At 35.0% G+C, this 27,815-nt stretch overlaps 1 protein-coding gene across 3 annotated transcripts in view; it reads right to left on the reverse strand.

Moving 5' to 3' along the window:
* Positions 1 to 261: 261 nt before the first annotated feature.
* The window catches only part of DARS1 (aspartyl-tRNA synthetase 1), a 65,146-nt gene continuing 37,592 nt past the window's right edge, over positions 262 to 27,815 (reverse strand). For all 3 annotated transcript variants that reach the window (XM_030323961.1, XM_030323959.2, XM_030323960.2), the window contains exons 5-16: positions 22,418 to 22,520; positions 18,913 to 18,993; positions 17,865 to 17,924; positions 16,004 to 16,115; positions 14,531 to 14,665; positions 11,849 to 11,996; positions 8,394 to 8,540; positions 6,857 to 6,899; positions 5,463 to 5,543; positions 4,264 to 4,375; positions 3,983 to 4,054; positions 262 to 923 (exon numbers count right to left, since the gene is read on the reverse strand). In XM_030323961.1, coding sequence (XP_030179821.1) covers positions 832 to 923; positions 3,983 to 4,054; positions 4,264 to 4,375; positions 5,463 to 5,543; positions 6,857 to 6,899; positions 8,394 to 8,540; positions 11,849 to 11,996; positions 14,531 to 14,665; positions 16,004 to 16,115; positions 17,865 to 17,924; positions 18,913 to 18,993; positions 22,418 to 22,520 — 1,186 coding nt within the window. In that variant the 3' untranslated portion in view covers positions 262 to 831. The remainder of the gene's footprint in view (positions 924 to 3,982; positions 4,055 to 4,263; positions 4,376 to 5,462; positions 5,544 to 6,856; positions 6,900 to 8,393; positions 8,541 to 11,848; positions 11,997 to 14,530; positions 14,666 to 16,003; positions 16,116 to 17,864; positions 17,925 to 18,912; positions 18,994 to 22,417; positions 22,521 to 27,815) is intronic.

The raw sequence follows: 27,815 nt of genomic DNA on the forward strand, positions 1-27,815 counted from the left end.
ATGGAAAATTCAGCAATACTTTTTAATCTATATGAAATAGGCTATTAAGCAACCCAAGCTTTCAGCTTTAAGAATGCTATCCTCCTATAATCCATCTGAACTTGTATCTTGATATGAATACATGTTGCGAATATATCAGCATTCATTTGTTTTTTAGGTATTTACATAAATCAGTTGTGTACTTTTTCTTTTCCCAAATTACAAATGCCAAGAACCAGTTACAAAATCAGACTGCCATGAAATCACACAAAGACAAATGTGACGAGTTTTAAAATTTTATTGAAATTCAATTTAGAATTTAACAATTTAAGACAGCATTATTTTGAATATTTTCTAACCAGTATTTTCACCTGCTTTACATGATTTCTGGGAACAACTTTAAAGAACTGATACTTTCTGCTTAATTTTCCATAATATGTCAATTATACATTCATTAAAATCTCAGTTCCCTGAAACTGTTATTTCAATGTCAGAATTTAAAAAAATAAGCCCAAATATTGAAAATTTAAGACATTAATATAGCCACTGTAAAATAGAAAAGAAAAAAAAACCTTACACAATCTGAACTGTTTAAAATTGTTAACAATTATTGTAGTAATGCAATATGAATTTTTTAACATAACCATATGAATTTTTCATTAAAATGTTCAACCATTTCCTACTGAAGCATGTCCAAAGTTATAAAAATCTTCTCTTTTAAAGTAACCTATATTGAATTAATCCAAAGTAACTGTGGCACTTCAGATAAAACATATACTCCATTGTAGTAGCTTAAGGAATAGCCTGATCAATAGCAGGTTACTGGAAAGAATAAAAACAGCACAGCTTTCTTTAAGGAGTGAGTCGTTTGGGATCACGGGGGAACATTGAGGTCTGGCGAACATTGTGCAATCCCAAAAAAAGCATAGTGACTCGTTCCAATCCTAGGGAAAAAAGTAATCATTAATTCCTTTTCTGAAAACCTTTCAGGGTCTTACTTATTGAAACTACCAACATAGTATCGTCGATTAACAAAATACTTCTATTATTTTGAGTTTATTTAAAATGAACTGTTTTGGGTCTGATACAGAAATAGAAATGATGCTGTATGTGGGAAGGACTAAATGAGATATCCTTAAGTTGTATGGATTCTGTGAACTACAAAAATCTTGTAAATATACAAAACTTACAATTTAAGCAAACACAAAAAAGTCATTTTATAAGCCTGTATGTTTTCAAATGGGACCAGAATCTTAATTATGTAGTCTAGACCATCAGTATAAGACGAGAGCCATAAACTTCTTCAGGGAAGTTTATTAATGGAAGCACCAGAAATTTACTGTAATTCAACAGATGTGTAATGTAGTGGTTCCTAGTATAAGACTCTAGGATACATTATTGTAAATGTTCTGAGTGCAGAAGAGACTGATTTTGATAATGTGACTTAAATACTGTATCACTGTCAGAATTAAGACCAAGTACCACCTAAGAAACCAAAAAGAACTAGCAAATGAAACTCTGTGTGTGTAATTTATTTCACCAAAGTTGTAGAAGACATTATAGAAAAAATGCAAAGAATATTTTTATACAGCAATAACTTATAATTTTAAAGGAATGTATTTAACTTCTTTTTTTTTCTTTAAGTTTTTATTTAAGTAATCTCCACACCCAATGTGGGGCTCAAACTCATGACCCCAAGGTCTAGAGTCGCAGGCTCTTCCAACTGAGCCACCCAGGTGCCCCAGGAATGTATTTAACTTCTAAAACAGAAATATAAATAAGAGAATTGCCATTTTTAAAATGTTTACTTATTTTTGAAAGAGGAAGAGAGCACATGAGTGAGTGGGAGGAGGGCAAAGAGGAGAGAATCCCAAGGAGGCTCTATGCTGCCAGTGCAGAGCCTGATGAGATCATGACTTGAGCTGAAATCAAAGAGTCAGACACTTAACCAACTGAGCCCCAGGCGCCCCTGAGAATTAACATTTTTATTGCTATTCCTTACCAAAAAATCTGCAGCTGTAAATTCGAACTTTGTATTAATCTAATACCAATCTAAAAACCCGACTATATCCCATCTTCCCTTTAATCATCAATTACCAAAAAATGAGTGGTATTTGATAACAATTCAAATGTCCACAAGTTTGATTAAAATTTACATTGTCAATCAGTCACAAAAATATGTGAATTAAACAAAATGCACATTACTGCATACTCTGAGAGAAAATAGTTGTGCATTTCCCATTTGAACTTAAATTCTAGGGGCGCCTGGGTGGCTCAGTTGGTTAAGCATCTGACTTGAGCTCAGGTCAAGATCTCATGGTTTTGTGAGTCTGAGCCCCATGTTGGGCTCTGTGCTGACAGCTCAGAGACTGGAGCCTGCTTCAAATTCTGTGTCTCCCTCTTTCCCTGCCCCTATCCTGCTCACACTCTCTCTCTCAAAGATAAATAAACATTAAAACAAACGAACAAAAACAACTAAATTCTGTATCCAGTGGAGCACTGTTTGTAATAACAAAAGGCTGGTATCAACCTACATGTCTATCAAATTTTGATGTACCCTTTCAATGGATTGATTCTATGTAGTGTTAAAAAAAATACTGAAAATGTCTAAGTACTGATAAGGAACAAATGAGAAAATACAGTAAGTGACAAATGCAAGGTACTGGATGATTTATATTGTATGCTACAATTTGTATAAAAATGTATTTTTAAAAGTGTCTACTTTTGCATATGCAAAGATTATCTTTGCAAAGGTAAAAATAAAACTAGCAACAATAGTTTCTTACAGGGAGATGAATACATACTCTTCTATACCCTTTTAATTTGAAAAATTTTACAGCACTATATTATTCATTCACCAACCCTCCCACCCAAACAAACATCAAACAAAAATTTCAAGGAAACTATACATTCAGAATTCTTTTAAGAGTCTCTGATAGGGACATGCGGTGCCTGCGTGGCTCAGTTGGTTGAGATCTGACTCTTGATTTCAGCTCATGATCTCACAATACATGAGCCAGAGCCCTGGGTTGGTCTCTGTGCTGACAGTGTGGATGCTGCTTGGGATTCTATCTCTCTCTCAAAATAAATAAATATTTTAAGAAAAGTCCTGATAGGGACACCTAAAAATTGAGCTAAATTTTTACTTATTCATTTACTTTTAAAAGGTTTATTTTTTATAAATTTATTTTTTTTTAAGTTTATTTATTCATTTTGAGAGAGAGAGGGAGACAGAGAGCATGTGTTCTCATGGGAAGGAGGGGCAGAGAGAGAGGGAGACAGAATCCCAAGCAGGCTCTGGCACTGTCAGCACAAAGCTTGATGTGGGGCTGGAACTCAAGAACCGTGAGATCATGATCTGAGCCGAAGAGTCGGACATTTAACTGACTGAGCCACCCAAGTGCCCAGATTTCTTTATTTTTTAAAAGTAATTTCTACACCCAACGTTGGGCTTGAATTCACAACCCTGAAATCAAGAGTTGCATGCTTCTGTGACTGAGCCAGTCAGGTGCCCCTTACCCTTTGTAAATCAGAGTGGTCTCTTACATTTACTCTAGAAGTGGTCCTAAAAGCCAATGAACCATTACATTACAACAAAATATTTAGCAATAATCCAAGCTAACTCGAGGGAGAGCTTCAATTTGGGCTACTGTGAATGAACTCATGGATGCAGAAAACAGGATACTCAATTTAAAAGACATTTTGCTTCTCAACTCTTCAGAGAAAAAAATGGCTAGAAATTTATTACAATATTTTACACACAAATTAGCTGTTCATTTTGTTCCTTGGAAGTCACATTTTCATTTAGTCATAACTCAAAATTTGTTATAATTCAAATTTGTACCATACTTAGCACTTATGGACCTATTTGTAAACAATAACAATATATAAAATTTACTTTTTGAAGTCTCATGTTGAAGAAATTTAGTTAGAAATGAATGAACACTTTGCCAAATGAAATCTGGATTGGAACTATATTCTCATAATATTAAAATAATATTACCAATGCCTCCACCAGCATGAGGAGGGGCTCCAAAGCGGAAGGAATCAATGTATGCCTTAATTTTCTCCAAATCTAGGAAAAAAAACAAACAAACAAACAAACTCAAAAGCCCAACATAATTTATCATTTTATTTAGTAACTCAAAAAAAAGTACTAAGCAATAATTATTGTTCAGTAAAGATTAAAACAAATAACTATGTTTCTGAGAAGTCTTTAAAAGGTTTAAAATGTGCTTTTTTCACAATATACATTACTCTCCCAAATATATTTAAGTTGTTTACCAATTCCATGATGTAAGGCTCTCTCTGTTAGCAGCTGAGGATCATGTATTCTCTGAGCTCCTGACAGTATTTCTTCTCCCCTCATGAACATATCGTAAGAGTTGGACTGCTTCTGCAGGGCAAAGCAAACACACAAGAAAACACCACTCTTCTAGTGGCTATCATTCTATTTCCATTACTCATATGAGAGAAAAAAAAAAAAATCTCTGTTGTTCAAAGAGCAAGGCCATTTCCCCCTACAATTAGTGATGCAATCTGCTCCAATGAACACAATTTGTTTCTCCAAAACAAGATTAAACTAGTGAGAGCTGAATAATAACTTCTTCCTTCCCTCTATCAGATTTTATAGTCCCCTTCTCTAACACGTTCCAATAACAAATCAGAGCACCATATCTAACTGGTAAGAAGTAGTGCCGATTCTCATTTCACTTTATCATCTGAAATGTTTTTAAGTATGATATAATTTTGAGACATTTTTGGAACTTCAAATTATCAACAGGTGTAGTCTTTTTAATTTAGATTTTTAAAAATTTTAACAAAAGTAAATTGAACACCATAGCTTAACCTATTCTCTTATCATGTTTTAACTTACTTTCCCTGTCTTCCAGTAAACCAATGGTTCTCAAAGTATGATTCCTGGATCAGGAGCCTCAGTATTACCCAGAACTTGTTAGAAATACAAATTATTAAGCTCCTTCAAGACTAACTAATCAGAAAGTCTGGCGATGGGGCCCAGTCATCTGTGTTTTAAAAAGCCCCCCAAGTGATTCTGATGCACACTGAAGTTTGGGAAGCACTGTAATGGAAAAACAGTAAAAGGTCAAAAGACAATACAAATTAAATGAACTCCCAGGACAAAATGTTGTTTTTTTAGTTCAAAGTCAATGATAATAATATGCACTATAGTCTGCAAATCTAATGATACTATTTATTATTTATATGGCATTTCTTCCTCATAAATCTTCAAAAAATGAACCATGAAAATGATTTTTAATGTAGGCTTTGGGACTAATTTTCTGGAATATTCAAATTTCATAATATCATTCTGACCTGAATTGGCAGAAACTAGTAGTAATATATATAGTGGCCCATCAAAATTGCAAATTACTGATGAAAACCATTATTCCCATTGTACAATTTAACAAAGTCACAATAAAGCTTCCCCCCCCCCCCCCATTATTTAAAATAAAATTACTTACGGGATTTCTTGGGTCAGGCATGGTATAGAAAGGTCTGACAGCCAATGGATATTTATCAAGAATATAAAAATCTGTATCATACTATAAAAAAATGATTAAAATAAATTTAAAAAAATTTTAACCAAAGTAAAAAGAAGGCTAACATTTTGGTAATTGTCTTTTTAAAAATAAGTTTTGTCTTCAAAATTACTATAATTACACTGTATATACAATAAATATTCTTCTTTCAAGGAACATCTGTATCCTATGGTATTTTGCCATCATGTTATAAATTCCTCTAATAATTAATTTTTGGAAGCTTTTGTTATTCAATAATAGTTCAAATATTGTTTTCTTTCTTTCTTTTTTTTTGGATATGTAATCTCTTTGTAATTTCTTCCCCATTAAAAATTATGCTGCAATAAAGTGATTTTCATTCCTTTCCTTTGTTAATCTAATTTCAGATACAATTTAACTTTTGTTAAATTATTCTAAATCTCTTTGGGTTTTACAAAAACTATATTAAATCTATAAATTATACTAGGAAAAACTGGCATCTTTTACAATATTCATCTTTAAAAAACGTCAATTATTTTCCCAATAATTTAAAATTTTGTACAGATATCTAAAAGAAATCTGGTAGTTTTCTTCAAATGAAAACTATAATTGAAATAAATCAGTAACATTAACATGAAGTTATGACATTTTTGTTAGAAAGAATAATTATTATATGATCCAGATTTAATGAAAAACAATCACATTTCAACGGTTTTGATGCTAACCATTTTGCTACAACTCAAGCACAGAGGGAAAGTCAATAGAGCTGACAAACCGGAACCAGCTCTGCTGAAACAGCACTTTAAAGGTGTAAACTCAATACTGCAGTTTCAGAAAGAAGTGAGCTCCCCAGTCAGTCTTGAGTACAACCAGCAGGAGGAGCTCAAGGTCTGTCTTCATTCACACACAATTCTTTGTATTTCTTGGAAGATCACACTAAATTCAGCTTTTATCTTCTTTCGAGTTTTAAAAAATGAGATAGGAAAGCAGCAGAGGCAGAAAAGAAAACTCATTCCCCTTCAAGTCCCATTAATCAGTGAGGGTACTCAGAAAAGATTGTTTCTAAATAATTTCAAATCATCTTGAGGTCCTTTCTGACTAATCTGACAGTCTGATACAGATACTACTTTTAGGGATACCTCAGTACAACTTAGTACAAAAATCAAATAATGAGCTAATCAAACTTACTCAGCAAAGCTTGTCTGAATATTTTTTATTTCTCCAAGAATTAAAAAAAATCTATCAGCCTCCTTGGTTTTTCAATTTATTCTGGAATCTTAACATTCTGGAAGACTGTCCCCCCTGCAACTGTTCTTTAGTACCAGATTTAGAAAAAGAAATCCAGCATGTAGTCCTACCTTTTCCTTCACCAAACGACCCAACAATTTTTCATTTGGTGTACTGAAGAAAAAAACAAAACCAAAAAAACTCCATGAAATTAGATATTTGAAGATCAAATAGCAACTTTAAATAGTTTTAAGTTAATAAGGCGCCTCTTCTATTTGAGGTTCTCAAAGGATAAAAAATGTGGACAAAATACATAATTGTCTATCCTGCTCTTTTTTAAAAAGGCAATTACAGTGACTTAACATTTAGTAGGTGCTACTCAAAAATATTTAAATAAAATGATAAACAGATTTAGTAATTCACAGATTCAGAAATAACATGGATGAATAATTTCCCACAATTATACATAATAAAAGTTCACTATAGCAACATAGGCTACATTCTTGCCCTTAAGTAGTTCTACTTTAAAATGATCTTTTTTGTTACTCTTTAAGTTTATTTGTTTTGAGAGAGAGAAGGGGCAGGGAGAGAGCAGGGAAGGGGCAGAGAGAGGAGAGAGCGAATCCCAAGCAGGCTACATGCTCAGTGCAGAGTGACGTGGGGCTCAATTTCACAACCGTGAGATCATGACCTAAGCTGAAATCAAGGTCAGATGCTTAACTGAATGAGCTGCCCAGGTGCCCCTAAGTTACTCTTTATCAAAGGTTTATAAAACAAAAATCAGTATTTCCAAGTCTTTAAAATTTAATAGTGTTATATAAACCTATTAAATTTCTATACCTAAGAGGCTGTTACTTCAGCTTCTCTCCTATGTAAGAACAATTGCCAAAATAATCAAGAAAATATTGCTCAGCTTAAAATAATTACAGAATTTATAGTTTGCTTTAAAATGCAATCTAGCAACGAAGGAGATGCTTAAAACCATAAGTGCATATTACTGTTAAAGAAACAAAAATAAAGAGTTTTGAGCAAAATACGCTTAAAAAAAGCCCTAAAAAAGACAACAACCACCCCTTGCACTCCTACGTCCATACAAATTATTGTGAGGGGTTAAATATTTTAACTTAAGAACTTTTGAACAAAATATAAGTACCGTAGATAGTAACTGCTTTATTAAACCACATAATTTGCTTCAAAATTATAAGATATATGATGTGAATTTAGATAGCATAATACCATATACCAAATAAAGAACAGATATTTTTATAAGTTTGGAGATCGTAATTTTATGCCCTAATCCTGTGTGGTGATGGATTTAGACTGCTGTCTACCCTCTCTAACACAATGACTTAGAAAGAGAACTAACATATTAGATGACAAAATCATAGGCAGTAGTCACTATCTTTAAAGTGTTACAAATATGGGGTAGGTGGGGACAAAAAAATGGTCTTTATAAACAAAACTATCGAAGCTCAGGCAAACCACATCAAACAACATTTTATTTCAGATCACACATTAAACAAACCAGGATCATGCTCTATACCAAAGTTAATAAAACTGAGGTTTATTACCTGGGTGAAAAAAAGATCATCATTCATTAATATACTCATTCTTTCATATCTTAAATCTAATTTACTAAAAAATTTTTAAAAAATCACAAAGTCAAACCTCAGATCTTCTTCATCTCCCATTTCGATTCCAGCTTCCCTAAGCATAGCCAATGCTTCACAATACTCCAGTCTTAAAGTTGGCTCCAAAAATTTGAATGGCTCACATGGGAATTGTTTATTCACTGTATGAATTTCAGTTTGAAACCTATTTGTACAATGATGCAGAGTTAATAAAAAAATATATGAAGTGTTTTCTCCACAAGAGGTCACTGTGGCAACACATAAAAATTTTACTGATACTGATGAAATAAGGAGCATATAGTTCTATTCTTCTACACACTTGATATATATTTTTTTTAAAACAAAGAAACATTTTTAACATTTCACAGGAGTCATTATATGTGCAACAATGAGGAAAGGGCAATCTGAGTAGGTTCAGTGTGGTAGCAGTAGCAGCTCCATGGTCAGCCAAGTGCCTTCTTCAGGTGAACCACTCAGCCCCACAGACGCTTCTAGCTGTCTGGGGAGCCCATTCCCTAATGGCCGGCTGATGTAGACCCAAGAGTCTACTGCACATACTCTTAGTTCTATGTGTTCTACTGATAACAAATTTTTAAATTCAGAGGTAACTCAAAAGAAAATGCTTTTAGAGTAATGTTGTTTTGTGTAACATCAGCCTCAATACAAAAATTGCCTTGGGGACTTTCAGGCTCTTCTGTAGTAGTGGCAACAGCTAAGAAAAAAACACCTGGTAGGTGTTAAGTACCTATGTCATACAAAATCATTCTTTGAATCAGTGTATGCACCAGGAAACAGTGTAATCAACAAATTCTTTACGTTAAAGACAAAATTTAAATACTCAAAATATTTAACACCTTTCTCAGTCTCATCTTGTTTTGCCACCCCAGTGGTATTAAAGGATTAAAAACCATAACTTACGCCAGTTAACACTGTTAGTAATATAAAATACCCACTTTATGAGGCATTAAAAGGAGCTTTTTAATCCTTTAACACTTGTTATCATCAAGGCAGACCAAATTAATGAATACTTATCTTCCCCCATCCCCATTATACTGTAAGTTTGTAAGTGCCAATTTCCCATTTTAATAACCACTACAGTATAGGTCTAGCCTTTAAACAACAGGCACAAGACAAATATTTACTGCAATTAATTGTGGAAGATCCTATTTTAGTAAGATTTAAAAAGCATACCTTTGCTATTTATGGATGAAATGATAGCTGGGATTTGCTTCAAAATAATAGGGGGTGGGAGAAATGGGTAAACAAAATTGGCCATGGGTTAACAATAGTTGAAACTGGGTGATGAGTACATGGGGTTCATTAGGCCAATCTTTCTATTTTGTATGTGTCTTGAAATTTTATGTAATTAATAGGATTGAAAAGTATGTTTATATTCCATGAAAGCAGTAGAAATTAAAACATTATCATCTCCTGATTAGTCTTAAAGACTTTCATGGGAGCAATAAAGCTTAGCCATTGATTTATTCAAATCTTTTTTTTTTTTTAATGTTTTATTTATTTTTGAGAGAGAAAGAGAGTACAAGCTGGGGAGAGGCAGAGAGACAGGGAGACACAGAATCCAAGGTGGGCTCGGAGCTGTCAGCACAGAGCCCGATGTGGGGTTTGAACTTGTGAACTGCGATCATGACCTGAGCCAAAGTCGGACGCTTAACTGACTGAAGCCACCTGTGCACCCGATTTATTCAAATCGTGATGTAACAAGAAGGGTTAAGAAGATCCCAATAATTGATCTTTAATTTTTTAAAAAATTTTTTATTTTTGAGAGAGAGAGAGAGAGCACAAGTGGAGAAGGAGCAGAGAGAGGTGGAAACACAGAATCTGAAGTAGGCTCCAAGCTCTGAGCTGTCAGGACAGAGCCTGATGTGGGGCTTGAACTCATGAACTGTGAGATCATGACCTGAGCCGAAGTCCGATGCTTAACCAACTGAGCTACCCAGGTGCCCCCCCAAAATTGATTTTTAAATTGCCTTTCTTTGCCTTGGATATTAATCCCCATTCGTTTCTATTAATGGTAATACAAAAATATAACTACCAATATTTTAAAATACATTTGTATATTATTCTTCTATGAGAAATAAGTACTAAGGATAAACATGAGAGGGACATGACACAAGCTAGGTAATCCAACTTAAAACTGACACAGAAACTTAAAATTACTAAATGACTTAAAGAATACAAAAAGTCTTTTCTTTCTAGGTTGCTACCTTAAGTCTGCTTGAAAAAGTCTAGTGATGATGGTGTCTGAGTCTCTAATTTGTAAACAAAGATTTGATTAAACCCAAGGGCCCAATTCATGCTTGATCTGTTATTACAAAAACCAAAGTGGAAATTTTATATTCTAGTATTAAAGAGAGAAGATATCAAAACCCAAAATAAACAGACGTCAGAAACTTTCTTGAGTTATAAATGTGAAAAGAAAATGAGAAAAGCTCTGTTCCTTCACTGTAGTTTCAAATGGTATTTTATTTTATAAGGAAACATTAGTTGTCCCATAGATTATCTGAATGAAAATTGCTTTAAATAAACTGTACCGAAATGTTTCAGACAACTAAGGTTAAAAAAAAAAGGCTGTCTACAATTACGTAGTCATCAAAGTAACAATGCAATGCAGAGAACACCTGGAAAATATTGGTGCTTATGCTACAAGATTTTTGTAAGATCAATGATTAATTTAGACTTGCAATGGAGTAAATAAGATTCACAGTACTTTCTGAATCCCTTTTAAGTATCAATGAAGCATATCCAAATACATCAACAATTAACAGTTAAATCAGTACTCTTCAAATAAAAACTTCAAATACAGTCCTTTGTCAGTTATCAAAGCATTAGATAAGTCTACTCTAGCCTAACATTTAAGTACTGTTTCAAATATGGAGAAAGGAAAAAAAAGACTCGATCTTACTAAACTTATTTTCCATTTTCTTTTCCTATTTTCTTTGTGTTAAACATCATCACAAGTAAACAACTTTCAATGACCTTTAAGGGAGAAACTATTTGCCACTTTAGAGGGTATACCTAATGTGAACATTTTACATAATTCAATTTTTTGAACACCCTGAACATGTTTATTAACTTTCTATAAGATTCTTATCAGCACATTATTATTATTACCACTACCAGTTTGATAATAAACTGTTATAAAGGTAATATAGGCTGCATTTCTTTCAGACATTCAGGATGTAACATAAAGGGAAAAATATAGTTAGGTTGGTTCACAATCTGGTAAACTTCCCCACCAAAATGAGGTTAACTAGCTGAAGTCCAAGCTGACTTGGATCTAGAAGTACTAGTTTGAAGTATACATTTTTTCACTAATTAACTACTGATCATCTAAGTGGGAAGTACTCTCCTCCGTATATATTTATGTTTATATATATAGCTTTACACTTTCAATTCATAAATTGCTTTATTTTGAAGAACTCAAACTGATTAGACATTAAGTCCACATAGGGATATAAAATATGTTTTTACCTTTCTTGGAGTCCTTTGAATATTTGTACTAAGGTGTCAGCAATTTCTTCCACAACTTCATGGTAATGGTAATTAAAAGCCATTTCAATGTCCAAACCAACAAATTCAGTTAGATGTCTGTGGGTATTTGAGTCTTCAGCTCTGAATACTGTAACATTAATAAAAGAAACAAACAGTAAATGGAAATTTTGGAAGTTTGGAAATTTGGGGACTTAAACATAAAATTTTATTTACTAGTACTCAAATGGTATTATTTTCATTATCATTATAGGGTTTTGGAAAGACTTTTGATAAGCCATCTGTTTCAGCATTCTCTTGGACAGCAAGTTCATTATCAACTCTTAAAATCATGTAGTAAAAGCTGTAACAAATGTAAATTAATAAATGAGGCTCAGGAGAATCCCGAGGGAGTGCAAGATCCTGAAGAGCCTTTTCAGTAATTAAAAATAGGTCCAACAGTGAGTTCTTCTTAATTTTATTAAAACTTGACTCAAGCTAAATGAAATTTGTAAAAATGAAATAACATTATATATATTCTAGCCATTACCTCAGTCCAGCTCTTATTGTCCACACTGTACTGTCCTCCTTTCCCAGTCTTCCTGACTCTAGCTCTGCTCCATCTTTTCTACAAGATTAATATTCCTATAACACATCCTTGCTCAGTAATTAACTAATTAACTACTGATCATCAATGGTTCCCAAATGGTGACTGAATGACAAAAAATCTAAAACCTTTATGTTTTTATAATTTAATCTTACCCTATATTTTCCATTTCTTCTTAACACTAACTAGTCTTATTTTTTATTTTCTCCCATGCTCTTTACTCATTCTGCTTCTGCTAACTAGAAAATGTAGTCTGTCCTTAAAGCCCACTTCAGTTTGCATTCTCTTTTCTGGTAACTCTAGCAAATTCCATCTTCTCCCTCTTTTTACACTATCTATACTACATAATTAACACCAATCTGCTGATTGTACACAGCACAATCTGATTATTCACTGTGAAAATCAGTTGATTATTCCCTGAGACTGCAATATGTATGCATGTCTTATTCTGTCTGGGGAGCAGGGACAATGTTTATTCCCTTGTCACTCAAAACATGGTCTGCAAATCAGCAGCATCAGCAGTACCTGGGAGCTTGTGAGAACTGCAGAATCTCAAGCCTCCCTCTAGACCTAACGGTCAGAATCTGTATTTTAACAAGATCTTCAAGTGATTCATGTGCACATTAACATTTGAGAAGTGCTGGTTGATTTTTTTTTTTATGTACATGTTATCTAGCACAAGGCTATGTATGCAGCATACATTAAAAAAATTAGTTAATAAATCCAGAAAATTAACACAATTAATGCTCTTGCCAGTTTCTAACAGCAGGTATTTAATTTTTATTTAGCTACCAAAAAACTTATATATATAAAATAACTTGGTAAGTTTTATAGAATGAAGCAAAGCTGGTTTTTGCTTATAACCCACTTTATTAAATAATCTGCCACATGATTATGTGTCCATGCTTAACTTTAAGCCAATATTTCTTAAAAACCATGTCAACATAACCAAGTAAATATCAGATATTTCTTGTTAATAAATTCTAATGGACTTTATAGCACATTCTCAATGCTAAGAACAGTACAAACAATAATACTAAAATAGAACAGCTCTGAAATAAAATTGGTAGCAGAGTATACAGAGGTACATTTGTAAGCTTACAACAGTAGTAACGGGCTATCAAGGACAACAAATTACATTTTTCGAAAGATTGCAACTACTTGTTCTTTAGTGTTCATGGAGAGTTGAGAGTCCAAACAGGAGCTAATTACACCTAAATAATAATAAATAATATACTCAGGTATATTTCAGGGGGCATATATTATCAAAGCATGCATTTTCAAAATGAGATCTTCCCTAGGTAAACATTTTCTTCAGCAAACTTCTGTAGGGATAACAAATGGTTATGCATCTATTCACATAAGCGATGTTCAACTACTTAAAGAACTATTGAGCATACAATTTTGGGGGGGGGGGAATTTCTACCTAAGCACATTGCCTTTTTTCCCTAAAAGTCTAGTGGCTCCCCCCTCCAAAAAAAAAAATTGTTTTAAAGTTTATTTCTTTCGAGAGAGAACAAGATAGAGAGAGTGAGTGTGAGAGAGCTCACCAGTAAGCATGGGGGAGAGACATGAGACAAGAGACAGAGACAAAGAATCCCCAGCAAGTTCTGGCTGGCTGTGAAGCCCAACCTGGGGACTCAAACTCAGGAACTATGAGATCATGACCTGAGCCATAATCAAGAGTCAGATGCTTAACCCACTAAGTCACCCAGATGCCCCAAGTTTTTAAAGTCTAGTGTTTACACAGCCAACATATAAAAGGATTTAAGCTTTCAAAATGTCTGTACCTAGAGGCACCTGAGTGGCTTAGTCAGTTGAGTGTCCAACTTCGGCTCAGGTCATGAGCTGATGGTTTGTGGGTTTGAGCCCTGCATCGGGCTCACGGCCATCTGTGCAAAGCCTGCTTCAGATCTTCTTTCCCCCTCCCTCCCCATCCCCCGCTTGCATGCTCTCTCAAAAATAAAATAAACATTAAAAAACAACAATAAAATATCTGTATGTAAAATGTGTTCCTAAAACCATAACTACAGTACAATTAATAAATTTTGAGAAAACCATAACCACCAACACCTTACCCGGTCCAATACAGAAAACCTTCTCAAAATCAGCACAAATACACATTTGCTTGTACAGCTGTGGGGACTGGGCCAGGTATGCATTATTTTTAAAATAGGACACAGTAAATACATTGGCTCCTCCTTCACTGGCAGCTGAAATGTAAACATTTTTGTTATTATAAATAACTGTGAACTTATCAATGCAAAGTTCTAGTAAAAACAGTTTACATACTTTTGGTTTAAGTACTTCACTTAAAAAAAAAAAAACTGGAAAATCAAAAATTGCAGAGAAACCATAGTCTATGTAAGTCTTATACCTGATTCTAAATTTTTTTTTTTTTCAACGTTTATTTATTTTTTGGGACAGAGAGAGACAGAGCATGAACGGGGGAGGGGCAGAGAGAGAGAGGGAGACACAGAATCGGAAACAGGCTCCAGGCTCTGAGCCATCAGCCCAGAGCCCGACGCGGGGCTCGAACTCACGGACCGCGAGATCGTGACCTGGTTGAAGTCGGACGCTTAACCGACTGCGCCACCCAGGCGCCCCCTTATACCTGATTCTAAACAGTTCATATTTAGATCAGATTTACTTCTTTGGCTATCCCTTCATTTTACTTTTTCGGATATATACACTCCCTTTCTGCATCAATTTCAAATCTATTAAAGCTACTGTAGAAGGCCAAAATATTTTTTAAAAAAGGAGAAGATGGGGCGCCTGGGTGGCTCAGTCGGTTAAGCGTCCGACTTCGGCTCAGGTCATGATCTCACGGCCCGTGAGTTCGAGCCCCGCGTCGGGCTCTGGGCTGATGGCTCGAAGCCTGGAGCCTGCTTCAGATTCTGTGTCTCCCTCTCTCTCTGACCCTCCCCCGTTCATGCTCTGTCTCTCTCTGTCTCAAAAATAAATAAACATTAAAAAAAAAAAAAAAAAGGAGAAGATATTCTTAATGATTGTATTCTATCAAGAATACAATGTTCAATTCTTGATTTATAACTAAATGCCATTTGTAATACACTTTTTAGTGTTATTTAAGCAACTTAAAAAGAGTTAAATGATTAAAATAAAGTTCTCATATAAGAATGAGAATTAATGAGATTTTCTTTTTTTTTTTTTTTTTAATGAGATTTTCTAACTTGTAGTATTTAGTAGTATTACAATGCAGTTTATACAAAACAAAATTGCAATACCAATTTAGAAAGAAACCTACATAATGAAAGTAGTTTCTAGTGCAACGTATGTAACAACAATCTTGTTTCACGTGCTACTGCCTAATTTTATAATTACTACCACATAATGACTTCTGAAAGGAGATGTTGTATTATCGGTGTCAGTGATATGTGACTGCTGCTATATAGCAGTCTTCAAAATAAAAAGTCTCATGGCAATAAACCTTAAGGGATAGTCGGGATTCTCAAATTAAAAAAATTAATATTAAACAGCTTGGGGAGAGCAAATTTATTTTTAAAAATTAAGAGAAATCTCTTAAAGCATACCTGAGATAATTTTAGGAGTTTGGATCTCCACAAAACCCTTGTTAATTAAAGTTTCTCGGAAAAGCTGGCAGATACCAGACTGGAGACGGAAGACTGCCTGACTAGTTGATGTCTAAAAGACAATAATAAAATCTAATGAAATCAATTCCACACATTAACTGAGATGGAGTTATTTTCTAATCAGGCCACCTGCCTGGAAAGTTCACAGAGGAAACACTTCATTGTATGAGAGAAAAGTTAGGTCAGATGACAATTAGTATAAGGATATATTTTTCATATTACAGGAGAATGGCAATTTTGCCTTTTAAAATCTCCAATGTCTCCAACTCGACTCTGCTGAGAGTCTTTAAGAGATTAGAGAGTAGTTTAGACATAAACTAAGACGCTCAAAAGATTTCAAGTACACAATACTTTCCAAAATGTGAAGTCAAAGTAGGGGTTAAAGGGGCGCCTGGGTGACGCAATCGGTTAAGCGTCCGACTTCAGCCAGGTCACGATCTCGCGCTCCGTGAGTTCGAGCCCCACGTCGGGCTCTGGGCTGATGGCTCAGAGCCTGGAGCCTGTTTCCGATTCTGTGTCTCCCTCTCTCTCTGCCCCTCCCCCGTTCATGCTCTGTCTCTCTCTGTCCCAAAAATAAATAAAAAACGTTGAAAAAAAATTTAAAAAACAAACAAACAAACAAACAAAAAACAAAGTAGGGGTTAAAAATGTGGATGCTTACAAGGGCCAGACAAATAACATAAATGGAATAAATGAATGACACTTCCTGAGTGGTACAGGGCATAGTAGAGGACATAATGCCCCATCTGGAGTGCTAGGTAATGTTGCCATGCCACAGTATTGCCAGATTTACTTCCCACTTTTTAAGAAAAGCCATTTACATTTAATGTGCAAATCCCTACTTTACAACAGTAGCAGTGAATTTAAATGAAAAAAAAAAAAAAAAAAAAAAAAAGATACCCAAGAAAAATACTACTGGGGCCAAATTCTATAGGCACAACCAAAAACTTGTGGGAATACATAGCATGGACAAATAGAGTATGATGTCTAACTACTGTGGCCAAAATTATGAAAAACCTGAGGTTTCTAGGCAGTATCAAGGACTTTTGATTATTGTTACAGCCTCTTCTATACAGACTACAGATGAAAATAAAAAAGGAAGTGGGACAAAAAAGCAAATACTCAGGGGAAACTTTAAGAATGTACAATAAAGGTAGACCCATATGATTGCAGAAAAGTTGGAAAGAACTCTTAAGGTGACAAAGAATTTAAGCTTTAGGTAGAATATTTAAGGAGGAAGATGTGGTCAAAACATACAGAAAGATGACACTGGTTTTACTACAATAATGAAACCATTGAACTCTTTCACTTGCAACCAAACCAGAAAGGGAAACAGGAGACCTATGAGATTACTAAATAAACCACAAGGGCCAACTACTTCTTTTATTAATTCTGTGCTCAGATCAAATTCAAAGGATTGAGGCATTAATTACTAATCTCTACCTGGTCATTCTAAAATGTGCATATAATTTCTTGCACAATTTTGTAGTGATATTAATGGTTATGTTCTTACTTACTAACTTGTCAAAAACAGGTATCACTTGGTAGCAAACCCATTTATTGGCTTCATGTTCCTTTGTCATTTTAAAATAATGCAAGTCAATATCCCATGAATATTGCTCCATGGTCCTTGTGCCTGCAATTCTTTTTAGGGGAAGGGTCAGTCAGTCAGTAAGGTACATTGCTTTCTGTATTGTCATATGTATAGGCAATGAGTTCTATAAACTTGAGACATGTATGGTATCCTTGCCCACCTTGATTTTGGCACAATCATGTCACTTAATAAATAAATGAGGCATACCCTGAGATCAATAACTCTGTTGTCTAATCTTGTATCCTGGTTAACAGTAGCTCTTCCTTCCTAAAAAAAGATGAAAAAACAGATTTTACTAATTTTTTTAATAACACAAAAACACTTTAAGAAGCCATGCTTACTTTTAAGTGAGAATAGGTGTGCTTATGTGTGTTAATATTATACCCCCAAATCAGAATTCTGAGAAACAAGAAGCAGGGCCAGAGAGAAGCTATTGTTAAAAGAGACATGGAAAGAAGAGAAATGTGAATGAACAGAGGTCAATGCTTTCTTTACATCTCGCATCGCCTCAAAGCCTTGCCTCATTACTGGGACATGAGAAGAACTAACCATCTGTGCCTTTATTGATTCCTGGATATTACCTGCTAGTTAAAGACTGAAGGAACAGATAAAAGCTGATGGAGTAGTGGGTCTCAAAGTACGTTCTGGGCACCACTAAATGTCCCAAAGACACTTTCAGGAGTCCATGAAATCAAACCTATTTTTCACAATGACACATTTTCACTCTGTACTGAGTTTTTCCAAAGTTTCATGATGTGTGCTTTCACAACAGAATAAATGCAGAGGCAGGTAAGAGAATTTAATTGTTGCCTATTAAGTCAGACATTATAAAGATGTGTAGACACGTAAGACAATGTCACTCTTGCCACAAAATTATTTTTTGTTTTTGAAAATATTTTTCAAAAAAGTTATTTTTGTCATTCATATAAGATTATTATACATAAATACATGATACTACTGTTATTTTTAAAAAATTAATACTGAAAAATTTCCTGTTTTAACTTCTAATACTGCAAAATATTGACAGATATACCTACGAATATAAAAGTTTATGGGGGCAATTATTTTTAGGAGTGTAAAGGGATCTTGAGATTAAGAAGTTTGAGAATTGTTGATGTAAAAGTAAATTTAGATAAAAAATGAAGCTCAAATCAAATCACAGATATCTTCACACAAAAGTAGGACATCAAGTTTTCAATGTTTTGTAAACTAAACATACAGAGGAAGCACAGTATTTCAAAAATATAGTTTTAACCTCTTCTCCTTCCACCTCAGGCCGAACAGCATCATCCAGCTGCAAGGGCAGGCGGGGTTCAGCCAAACTGATCACATAAATCTGAAAGTGAGAGATTACCAAAAATATCATGAAGCACACAAAACCTGTTATCTTTGCTTTAAAAAAATCTGCAGTTGACTTAAATATGAAGGTATGTTTGCATACATCTTAACTGAAACTACTTGCTAAAAATCAAACAAAGATGTACATGTTTTTTCACCTATAAAATGGGAATAATATTTCTTGTTAACATCCCTATGTTGTTGGAACAATGAGATAACACATATATTAACACTTTGTAAACACTAATATGCCTACCAATATGACAAATAAGTACTAACTGGAGTCAAGGGGCCTCAACTTAAGGCTTTGCTTTGTCACATAAAAGCTGTTGTTAGGCAAATCATTTAACCTCAGAGCTTCAATATCCTACTCTGTAAAATAAGGTCTGCAATGAGAATCAAATGGAGTAATGAATATGAAAACATTCTGCTCTTTTGTGGGAGCCATTAAACAAATGTGTTATTATCACTGTTAATAGCATTTGGCATTTCTACCACTAGGACCAAAGTCAACCCAACCCTGCTGTACATCTCCTCCCTTTTCTCATTCTTTTCCCAAATATCCCTTCCTTACTTTATAGCTCATTTCTTTTTTTTTTTTTTTTTTAATTTTTTTTTTCAACGTTTATTTATTTTTGGGACAGAGAGAGACAGAGCATGAACGGGGGAGGCGCAGAGAGAGAGGGAGACACAGAATCGGAAGCAGGCTCCAGGCTCTGAGCCATCAGCCCAGAGCCCGATGCGGGGCTCGAACTCACGGACCATGAGATCGTGACCTGGCTGAAGTCGGACGCTTAACCGACTGCGCCACCCAGGCGCCCCATTTTTTTTTTTTTTTAAATTTTTTTTAACATTTATTTATTTTTGAGACAGAGAGAGACAGAGCATGAACGGGGGAGGGCCAGAGAGAGAGGGAGACACAGAATCTGACACGGGGCTGGAACTCACAGAGCGCGAGATCATGACCTGAGCCGAAGTCGGACGCTTAACCGACTGAGCCACCCAGGCGCCCCTATATCTCATTTCTTGCTGCTCTTCTGGATTGGAAGCCACCACAGAAGGTATTCTTTTATGGTGTTAAAATTCCTTTTTATTTGTTAAATTCATTCACATTAATTGTACATTTTAGCACTAAAAAGCAGTTAGGTCATAAAGAATGAGCTAGGGTTTTTTTTGGCTACTCTTAAAAACATGTTACCCTATTAGTTACTCCCAATTAAGCCTGGAAAACCTGTTAAAGCACAAAAGGGAAAGAGACCTTATTTAGTTAATTCAGGGAAGGAAATCATATTCTTCCAGTCAGTAGATCGCATTTAGCACTCAGCTCAGACTCTTCAAGAAAAAGTGTCAGAAGGATACTCCAGTCCTCTTTATAGTAAAATAGATTTGTCACCACCTCTATACTCAAGTTATAGTGTGTCCCTTTGATGAGTTAACAGAAACGTGATTTCCCATGCAAAGCTGGAGAATGGACAGCTACTCCTTCTACTTTTATAACTAGTAGAAATTCACTTCATCAGGTTGTGAGTACTCTGATCCCCATAACTTCACAGTGCTGGAAGAAAGTATGTACTCACTAACTGCTGGCTGAATAAATAAATAAATGATAGGAAAGAATCAGTGCTTCTTATAAGATCCTTTTTAGGATATGATACTTTATACTTTATGAGATACTTTATAATTATTTCCATTAAAACAAAATTTGTAAGCTTTTTAGGCTTTATATTTCTCATTAACATTTATTAAGTATTGAATGCTAAATATTAGAGTATTTTAGTTTTTTAAGTTTATATTTTGAGAGAGTGAGTGCATGCATACACACAAGTAGGAGAGGGAAAGAGAGAGGGAGAGAGAGAATCCCAAGCAGGCTGTGTGCTGTCAGCACAGAGCCTGATGCAGGGTTCAATCCCACAAATCCCATGATCCCTCAGATCATGACCTGAGCTGAAATCAAGAGTCAGAAGCTTAACCAGCTGAGCCACCCAGGAACCCCAGGTAACTAGAATATTTTGGAAGTACATTTACTTGCTGTATTCACTAAAAATTTTTAATTAAAATATTGAAAAAGAAGTGTTACTTGGAAGATAGGAGGTTGTTTTACTTGGTCAGCATACCCTTAGGTTGGTTTGCTTTTACTAGGTTACCTACTTCTTGGTGGGCTTAGTATGAAATGAAGCTTACACAAAGAGAACATAGTAATCTGACAAGTCAGTAATAAATATAAGATTTTTTAAGTCTTGAAGTGTTCCCATGACGACTCCAGTTAAATACAACCTAGTACTCCCAAATTAGTGTGCATGTATGAGTCTTTCTGCATCTGTCAGTCTCCCTGACTGCTCTCTTACACATGCTCACACACATACAAATACACATACAGGGGTGAGGATGGGAAGGATCTACTCCTTAAGAAAAATTTAATGATGCATATTGTAGATACAAACTAGGCCTGGACCTGAGAACTGCAGGTTCAAAACTGCAAGGTTATTTCAAAAGCACTAAATATTTTTGAGTTCACTTACAGTATTTTAGAAGTCAATGGTAATGAACACTTCTAGTTTTTTTGTCCAAGAACAAAATGAATGTGGGGTAAATCTTGTATGAAAGAAGTTATTGCTAGAATGTAAAACCAACACAGTTTTGCCTCTTTTGATTTCTCTATACTGTATATTATCAGAAATATGATGACAATAAGGAAATATAATCATTAAGAGCGTAATTAATCAACCATTAGAAGTTATTATCAGAAGAAAGTTCACAGTAAAGTAAATGCATAATAGCTTTTCAGACATGTTTTATATATTTTATATTTTTTAATATTTTTCCCCATGTGACTGTGGCAGATTGCAAAAATGGCTCCAATAATTCCTCAGGCTCCTGATTACATACCTTTTTTCAAAGACCTTGCCTTTCTTCCCATCAAGAGGTGGCATCTACTTCTCCGTCCCTTAAATCTAAGTTTTTTCATGTGACTTGCTTTGACCAATGACATATTTAGCAAATGTGATACAAGGAGAGGCTTGAAAAGTGCTTACACACTAGGGCTTTCCTCTCTTGCTGCTGGGAACCCTTCTGGCACCATGCCAAGAAGACTGGGCTAGTCTGCTGGATGAAAAAAGGCCACAGGAAGAGATGTCCCAGAAATATCAGTAGGCCCCGTTGTTGTCATGCAGAGCAGATGAGCCATCTCAGATCGATGACCCTAACTGCCAGACGTACAGAATCATGAGCAAATAAATACTTTTAAGTCCCTAAATACCGGGATGTGGTTTGTCATATAATAAAAGCTAACTGGTTCAGTAATCAATTTATAAAACTCAGTATTTTACACATCAACTCTAATTAAGAACATATAGATTTGACATGATTGTAAGAACCATTTAAATCTATTTCTGTACACAATTTTGTATTTTGAAAAAAGTTACCTTTTGAACATGTAACTCTACATCTTGCTGTGTACAGCTTCCAATTTTTTGATTCACTTTTCTCACAACACCTTCTATGTCTACGATACTCTCTTTGTTGATGCTGTCAAAAGAAAAAATTTTCAACTTTAATCATCTCATCAGAGGTGTCAGAATTCATTTGGTGTTTCAACAGTAAAGCTGAATATATTAAACTCTTCTTTAATACAGTAAGCCACTTGAGATAAAGTCAGTCTATTTAACCTACTTACAATAAGTTATTATGTAGCACACCTTGTGACATTCCTTGAAGAGATGATTTTCTAGATGCCATAATTTAGTTACCATTCGTAAAATACTCTGAACATAAATGGCAACAGGACTAGCACTGAACTGTGAAAAGTAGAAAAAAGTCTTTCAATTATTCATTAAAGAACATTTCCCTTCCTATAGTTGAAATTTACAAACATCAGCATTTCCTATAAGGAGAGGCATGGGCTTCAATTAATGCAATTATTGGTATGTAATAGAATTAAATAATAAAAGAAGGTAAACTGAAAGTATTTCAAGGTAATAAAAAGAAGTTAGGTTGCAGCAATTAAGCCCTCATTGCCTATAGTTTCTGAGTACACACTGTCATTGGAATTATGGCAGACAGCCTATAGGATTGTGCAATCCCATTTAAGGATGTCTATATGAAGCTCAATATACATTAAATGGGTCTCCTATGCAGTTTAATTTTATAACAAACTTGAATTCTGAACATAAGACACTCAAATTCTGAAATATAAAATAGATGAGGTAGATTATTGAACTCACCAATTGATTATTTTTTGATCTCTAGTACATAACAAAGGGAGAAAGGGTATAATCCCAAATGGTGGTTCCTGTACAAAATGTACCAGTTTTACTTTTGTGTATATTATTGTGCTGACAGAATGTATCATAATACATTTGTGGAAAAGGATTAAGATTTAACTTTCAGTTCTTGGAGAGTGATGTGGAGAACATCATTGTGGCTCAACTGGCCAAAACTATCAATGTAAAACTACCAATTAAAACTCTTGGGGGGGGGAGTAACTGGAGCTGCTGAAGTAAGGTGAAAAGAGAAGGAAGGAAGAAAAATGCAAGATAACTGGGAGAGAGTGGAGTTCCTGACACAGCTGGCATAATACAAAGGGCAAACATGTATCAGGAAAATCTGTTCTGGACTCAACTGTTTATCTGCTATGTCATAAGCCCCAGTTACCTTTTATATTAACCTTTCATGGTTCAAGTTCCAACCTAGAATCCTGCAGAACAAATGACAAGAATCTAAACAAAACAAAAGAAAAAAAAAAAAAAAGAGAGAGAAAGAAAAAAAAAAAAGACAAGATTTAACTTTCACAGGAAAACTCTATTTATTCTGATAAGGAATTGGGTCCTTAGTAGTTGTAGTGCCATTTGACAAGATTCCAGAAATCCAACAATCCTTATTTTACCCACGAGAACACCACAATCCGTTTCAATGAACGTTTGCTCAGGGTTGGAAAGGATCAAAATGAGGATAATAGGAGCAAAGTGGTGAAGAAAGGAAGAAAAATTTTCCTTTTTTCACTTTACCATACTGCTTAGAATCCTATTGTGTCTGATACCAACTTTAAAAAAACAAACCAACAGCATAGATATTTATTGCACTCTCTTAAGTCTCCTGCACTAGAACTAGTACCTAATTACTAGCTAAAATCTTGTGCATTGAAGAAACTCAGAATTTATTGTGGCATACTGTTAAAGGGTTTTCTAACACTGGCAATCTAGGGTCACTGAATCTTCCTTCAGTGTGATTTCCACCTACCAGTCACTTCTGTTTGCATGAGTAAACTTGATACAGCCTTCGTGAGAATTCTGTTGCTTATCCTACACGTCTCCATGAGGAAGGCTTTTCATTACTGATCACACTGTGCTTCATTGAGTAACCTGTCCGGCCCCAACTAGAGCTCCACTCTGCCACATTCCTGTTATGATCCTGGCCCTTTTGGGTCATCCCCTTGACTCCTTAGTCAGAAAATCTTCTTCAAGCTTACTCAAGTTAAACTACTCTCAAGATTGAGCACTAAGCTAATATCCTTTCAGAAAAAAAGCTGGGGTGTGATCAGACACTCTGCCCTACCTAACGGTCCAATTAAAGAAAACAAAATGTTTTTTCTCCCTCAAAAGTACCAGATGGCTTCTTCTATCCAGGACCTGAGACTTGTAACTAAGTCTAAGTCTACCTTTAGTACTTTATTTAATTCAGCAATATTATATGATAAAATACTTGAAGAGCTAGAGAAAAAAAAAATAACCACCATTTTAAGCATCATTTCTAGTACCAAACAACTCACAAAAAGGACTTCTGAAAACCTAACTTAATTCTTAAACTAGGGCCAAAGATAAACTTCTATCACAAATTAGTCTACTGAACCAATCAGAAAGAAGGTAGAATTAACCAGATACAGAGGATGCTTATAATTTTTTTTTGCCTTTCCAATCTCAGTATTATCTTATTATACCTAGCAGCTATACGCTGTTAACAGATACTCTTTAAATACTCTTTATTATTACTCTTTTGATACTAGTAACACCATTCCATGATTTTTTAAAACCTTGGATAATTTAGCCCTACTACAGCTACATCCATATCTATATCCATCTAACCTTATTTATTTGTAGACACGAATGAATTCAGTGTAAAATACATTAAAACAAAACAAAGAGTCAAATTTGTAGAAAACAATCAGACCAGAACTTTCTAGTCAGCATTAATAAAGGGTTATAGAGGGTTTTACGTGTATGTATGTGTATAACTAGAGTCAATGGAAGAGGGATAGGAATCTTTGAATAAGCTACTGCTAGTAGAAGGATGATATTCTACTTTTAGAAAAAGTCTAATTTATATGATTTTAACTGATATTGTATGTTAAGATGGCTTAATACTTTATAGTATATACAGTATAGTTTGCTGTCATATAGAGACCCTATTAAGGTTTCAGCTTTACATTCTGAAACTAATATACCACTGTATCTTATTTTGAAAGAGGAGTATGTCTAACAGACAACTAAAAGCCTTGGGTTTTTAGAGGATATGGCAGGAAAAAAATCCATGGTGGAAAGCAGAGGAACTCCTGGGAACTATTTGATTGTAGAAGAAATGGATGAAGTAAATTAAACACATCTTTCGAAGAGCTAAGTCAGCTATTTTTATTATTATCACCACCTCCCAACACACATTACTACTGTGCTGTGTTCTGTACCTCTTCCATTTTCTAACCACCCTTCTGACCCTGCTTATAAATAGTCACTCTACAAATAAGTTAAATTAGTTATAGCCTTGATATTAAAAATACCCTAATAAGGCTATCCTGTTCATGTTATCCACTAGAAACTGCCAACAATCAATTTAATAGTTTACTTCTTTTTAAAAAAAAATTTTTTTTTAATGTTTTATTTTTTATATTTGAGAGAGAGACAGAGAGTGAGTAGGGGAGGGGCAGAGAGACAGAGACAGAATCTGAAGCAGGCTCCAGGCTGTCCGCACAGAGCCCAACGCAGGGCTCAAACTCACAAACCGTGAGATCATGACCTGAGCCGAAGTCGGATGCTCAACCGACTGAGCCACCCAGGCACCCCTAATAGTTTACTTCTAACTTAAATTGTTTTTAGAAAATAAAATTTTAAAGAGCATCATTCTTTATATCAAGTATTTTATAAAAATATTTTGATTGGCTATCAAGTTTTTATTTATTTATTTTTTTTAAACTTTTTTTTTTTTAACGTTTGTTTATTTTTGAGACAGAGCATGAATGGGAGAGGGTCAGAGAGAGAGGGAGATACAGAATCTGAAACAGGCTCCAGGCTCTGAGCGGTCAGCACAGAGCCCGACGCGGGGTTCGAACTTACGGACCGCGAGATCATGACCTGAGCCAAAGTTGGACGCTTAACCGACTGAGCCACCCAGGCGCCCCTCAAGTTTTTTTTTAAACAAATGATACAATGTATGAATAACTCAATTATAAAACATGCAACTTCGGAGAAAAACAAACCGTACTCAGGTATCTGAAGGAATAAAATCCCATCTTTCTACCACGACTGCCATATAGTTTACTACTTAGGGCCTCACCAATAACCGCAGGGGCACTTTTATTATCTGTAGTTGTTATCAATCTTGAGTTGTTATCAATTTTCATAACTATATTATCTAAAAAGCAACAAACTAAAATAGATGCTCATAGTAATGGCCCTGTCATTAAAAAAAACTCAAAACTGGGGGTGCCTGGGTAGCTCAGTCAGTTAAGCGTCCGACTCTTGATTTCAGCTCAGGTGATGATCTCACAGTTCATGAGATTGAGCCCCATGTCGGGCTCTGTGCTGACAGATTCTCTCTCCCTGGGATTCTCTCTCCCTCTCTCTCTGCCCCTCCCCCCCCAAACCTTAAAAAGGAAGAATGTGTAAAAAGGACTTCAAAGATTCTGTTAAAAAATTGTTAGAACAGTTTCAGTACTTGAAGGAGGTAAGCTTCATAGTCTAAAATAATGTACTAATGAGTAATGCCTTAGTCTTCAATGTTGCCAAAACATTTTTAAAGTTCTTAGCTTATCTCTGTAGTGCACTGAATTCTAACTCTCAAGTCTTTGCTCCCCTATGGTAAGTATTCATCCACACCCTTGCCATGGCTTCAAAGTATACAGAAAGTACTTCTTTGTCTTGTGGCTTTGGGTTTGGCCATATGAGTTGGTTTATATGTCAGTAGATATGATGCCGGTAAAGGTTTGAAATGCACTTGTGTGGCTGAACTTGCCCTTTAGCATTCCTGCTTTTCTCCATAAGATCATCCCTAAAGATCATTCCTAAAAGGAAACTAAGAAACACAAGGAGCAGACCAGGACACAAACCACAGCTTCAAAACAAGCCTAGATGAGCTGAGCTTTAGCTCAAATATAAGAGCAAGAAATCAAGGTTTATTGTTGTATGCTGCCAAGTTTTTAAAAAAGTTTTTTTTTTTAATGTTTATTTTGAGAGACAGGGAGAGAGTGAGAGCATGCAAGTGGGGGAGGGGCCGGAGGGGGTGCAGAGGATCCAAAGACGGCTCTGCGCTGACAGCAGAGAGCCCCAAGCAGGGCTTGAACTTGTGAACCACGAGATCATGACCTGAGTCAGAGTTGGACACTCAACTGACTGAGCCACCCAGGTGCCCCTAAAAAAATTTTTACTGTTGGTAAAGTATACAGTACATAAAACTTACCATTGTAACCACTGTTAGGTGTTTAATTCAGTGGCACCACCACCACTATCCATTTCTAGAACTTTTTATTATCATATAACTCTGTACTCATTTAAATAATTAACTCCCCATTTACTCCACCCCCCCCCCCCAAGCATAGCTACTGGTAACCTCTATTCT

Source organism: Lynx canadensis, chromosome C1 (assembly GCF_007474595.2).
Source record: "Lynx canadensis isolate LIC74 chromosome C1, mLynCan4.pri.v2, whole genome shotgun sequence".
Lineage (NCBI taxonomy): Eukaryota > Metazoa > Chordata > Mammalia > Carnivora > Felidae > Lynx > Lynx canadensis.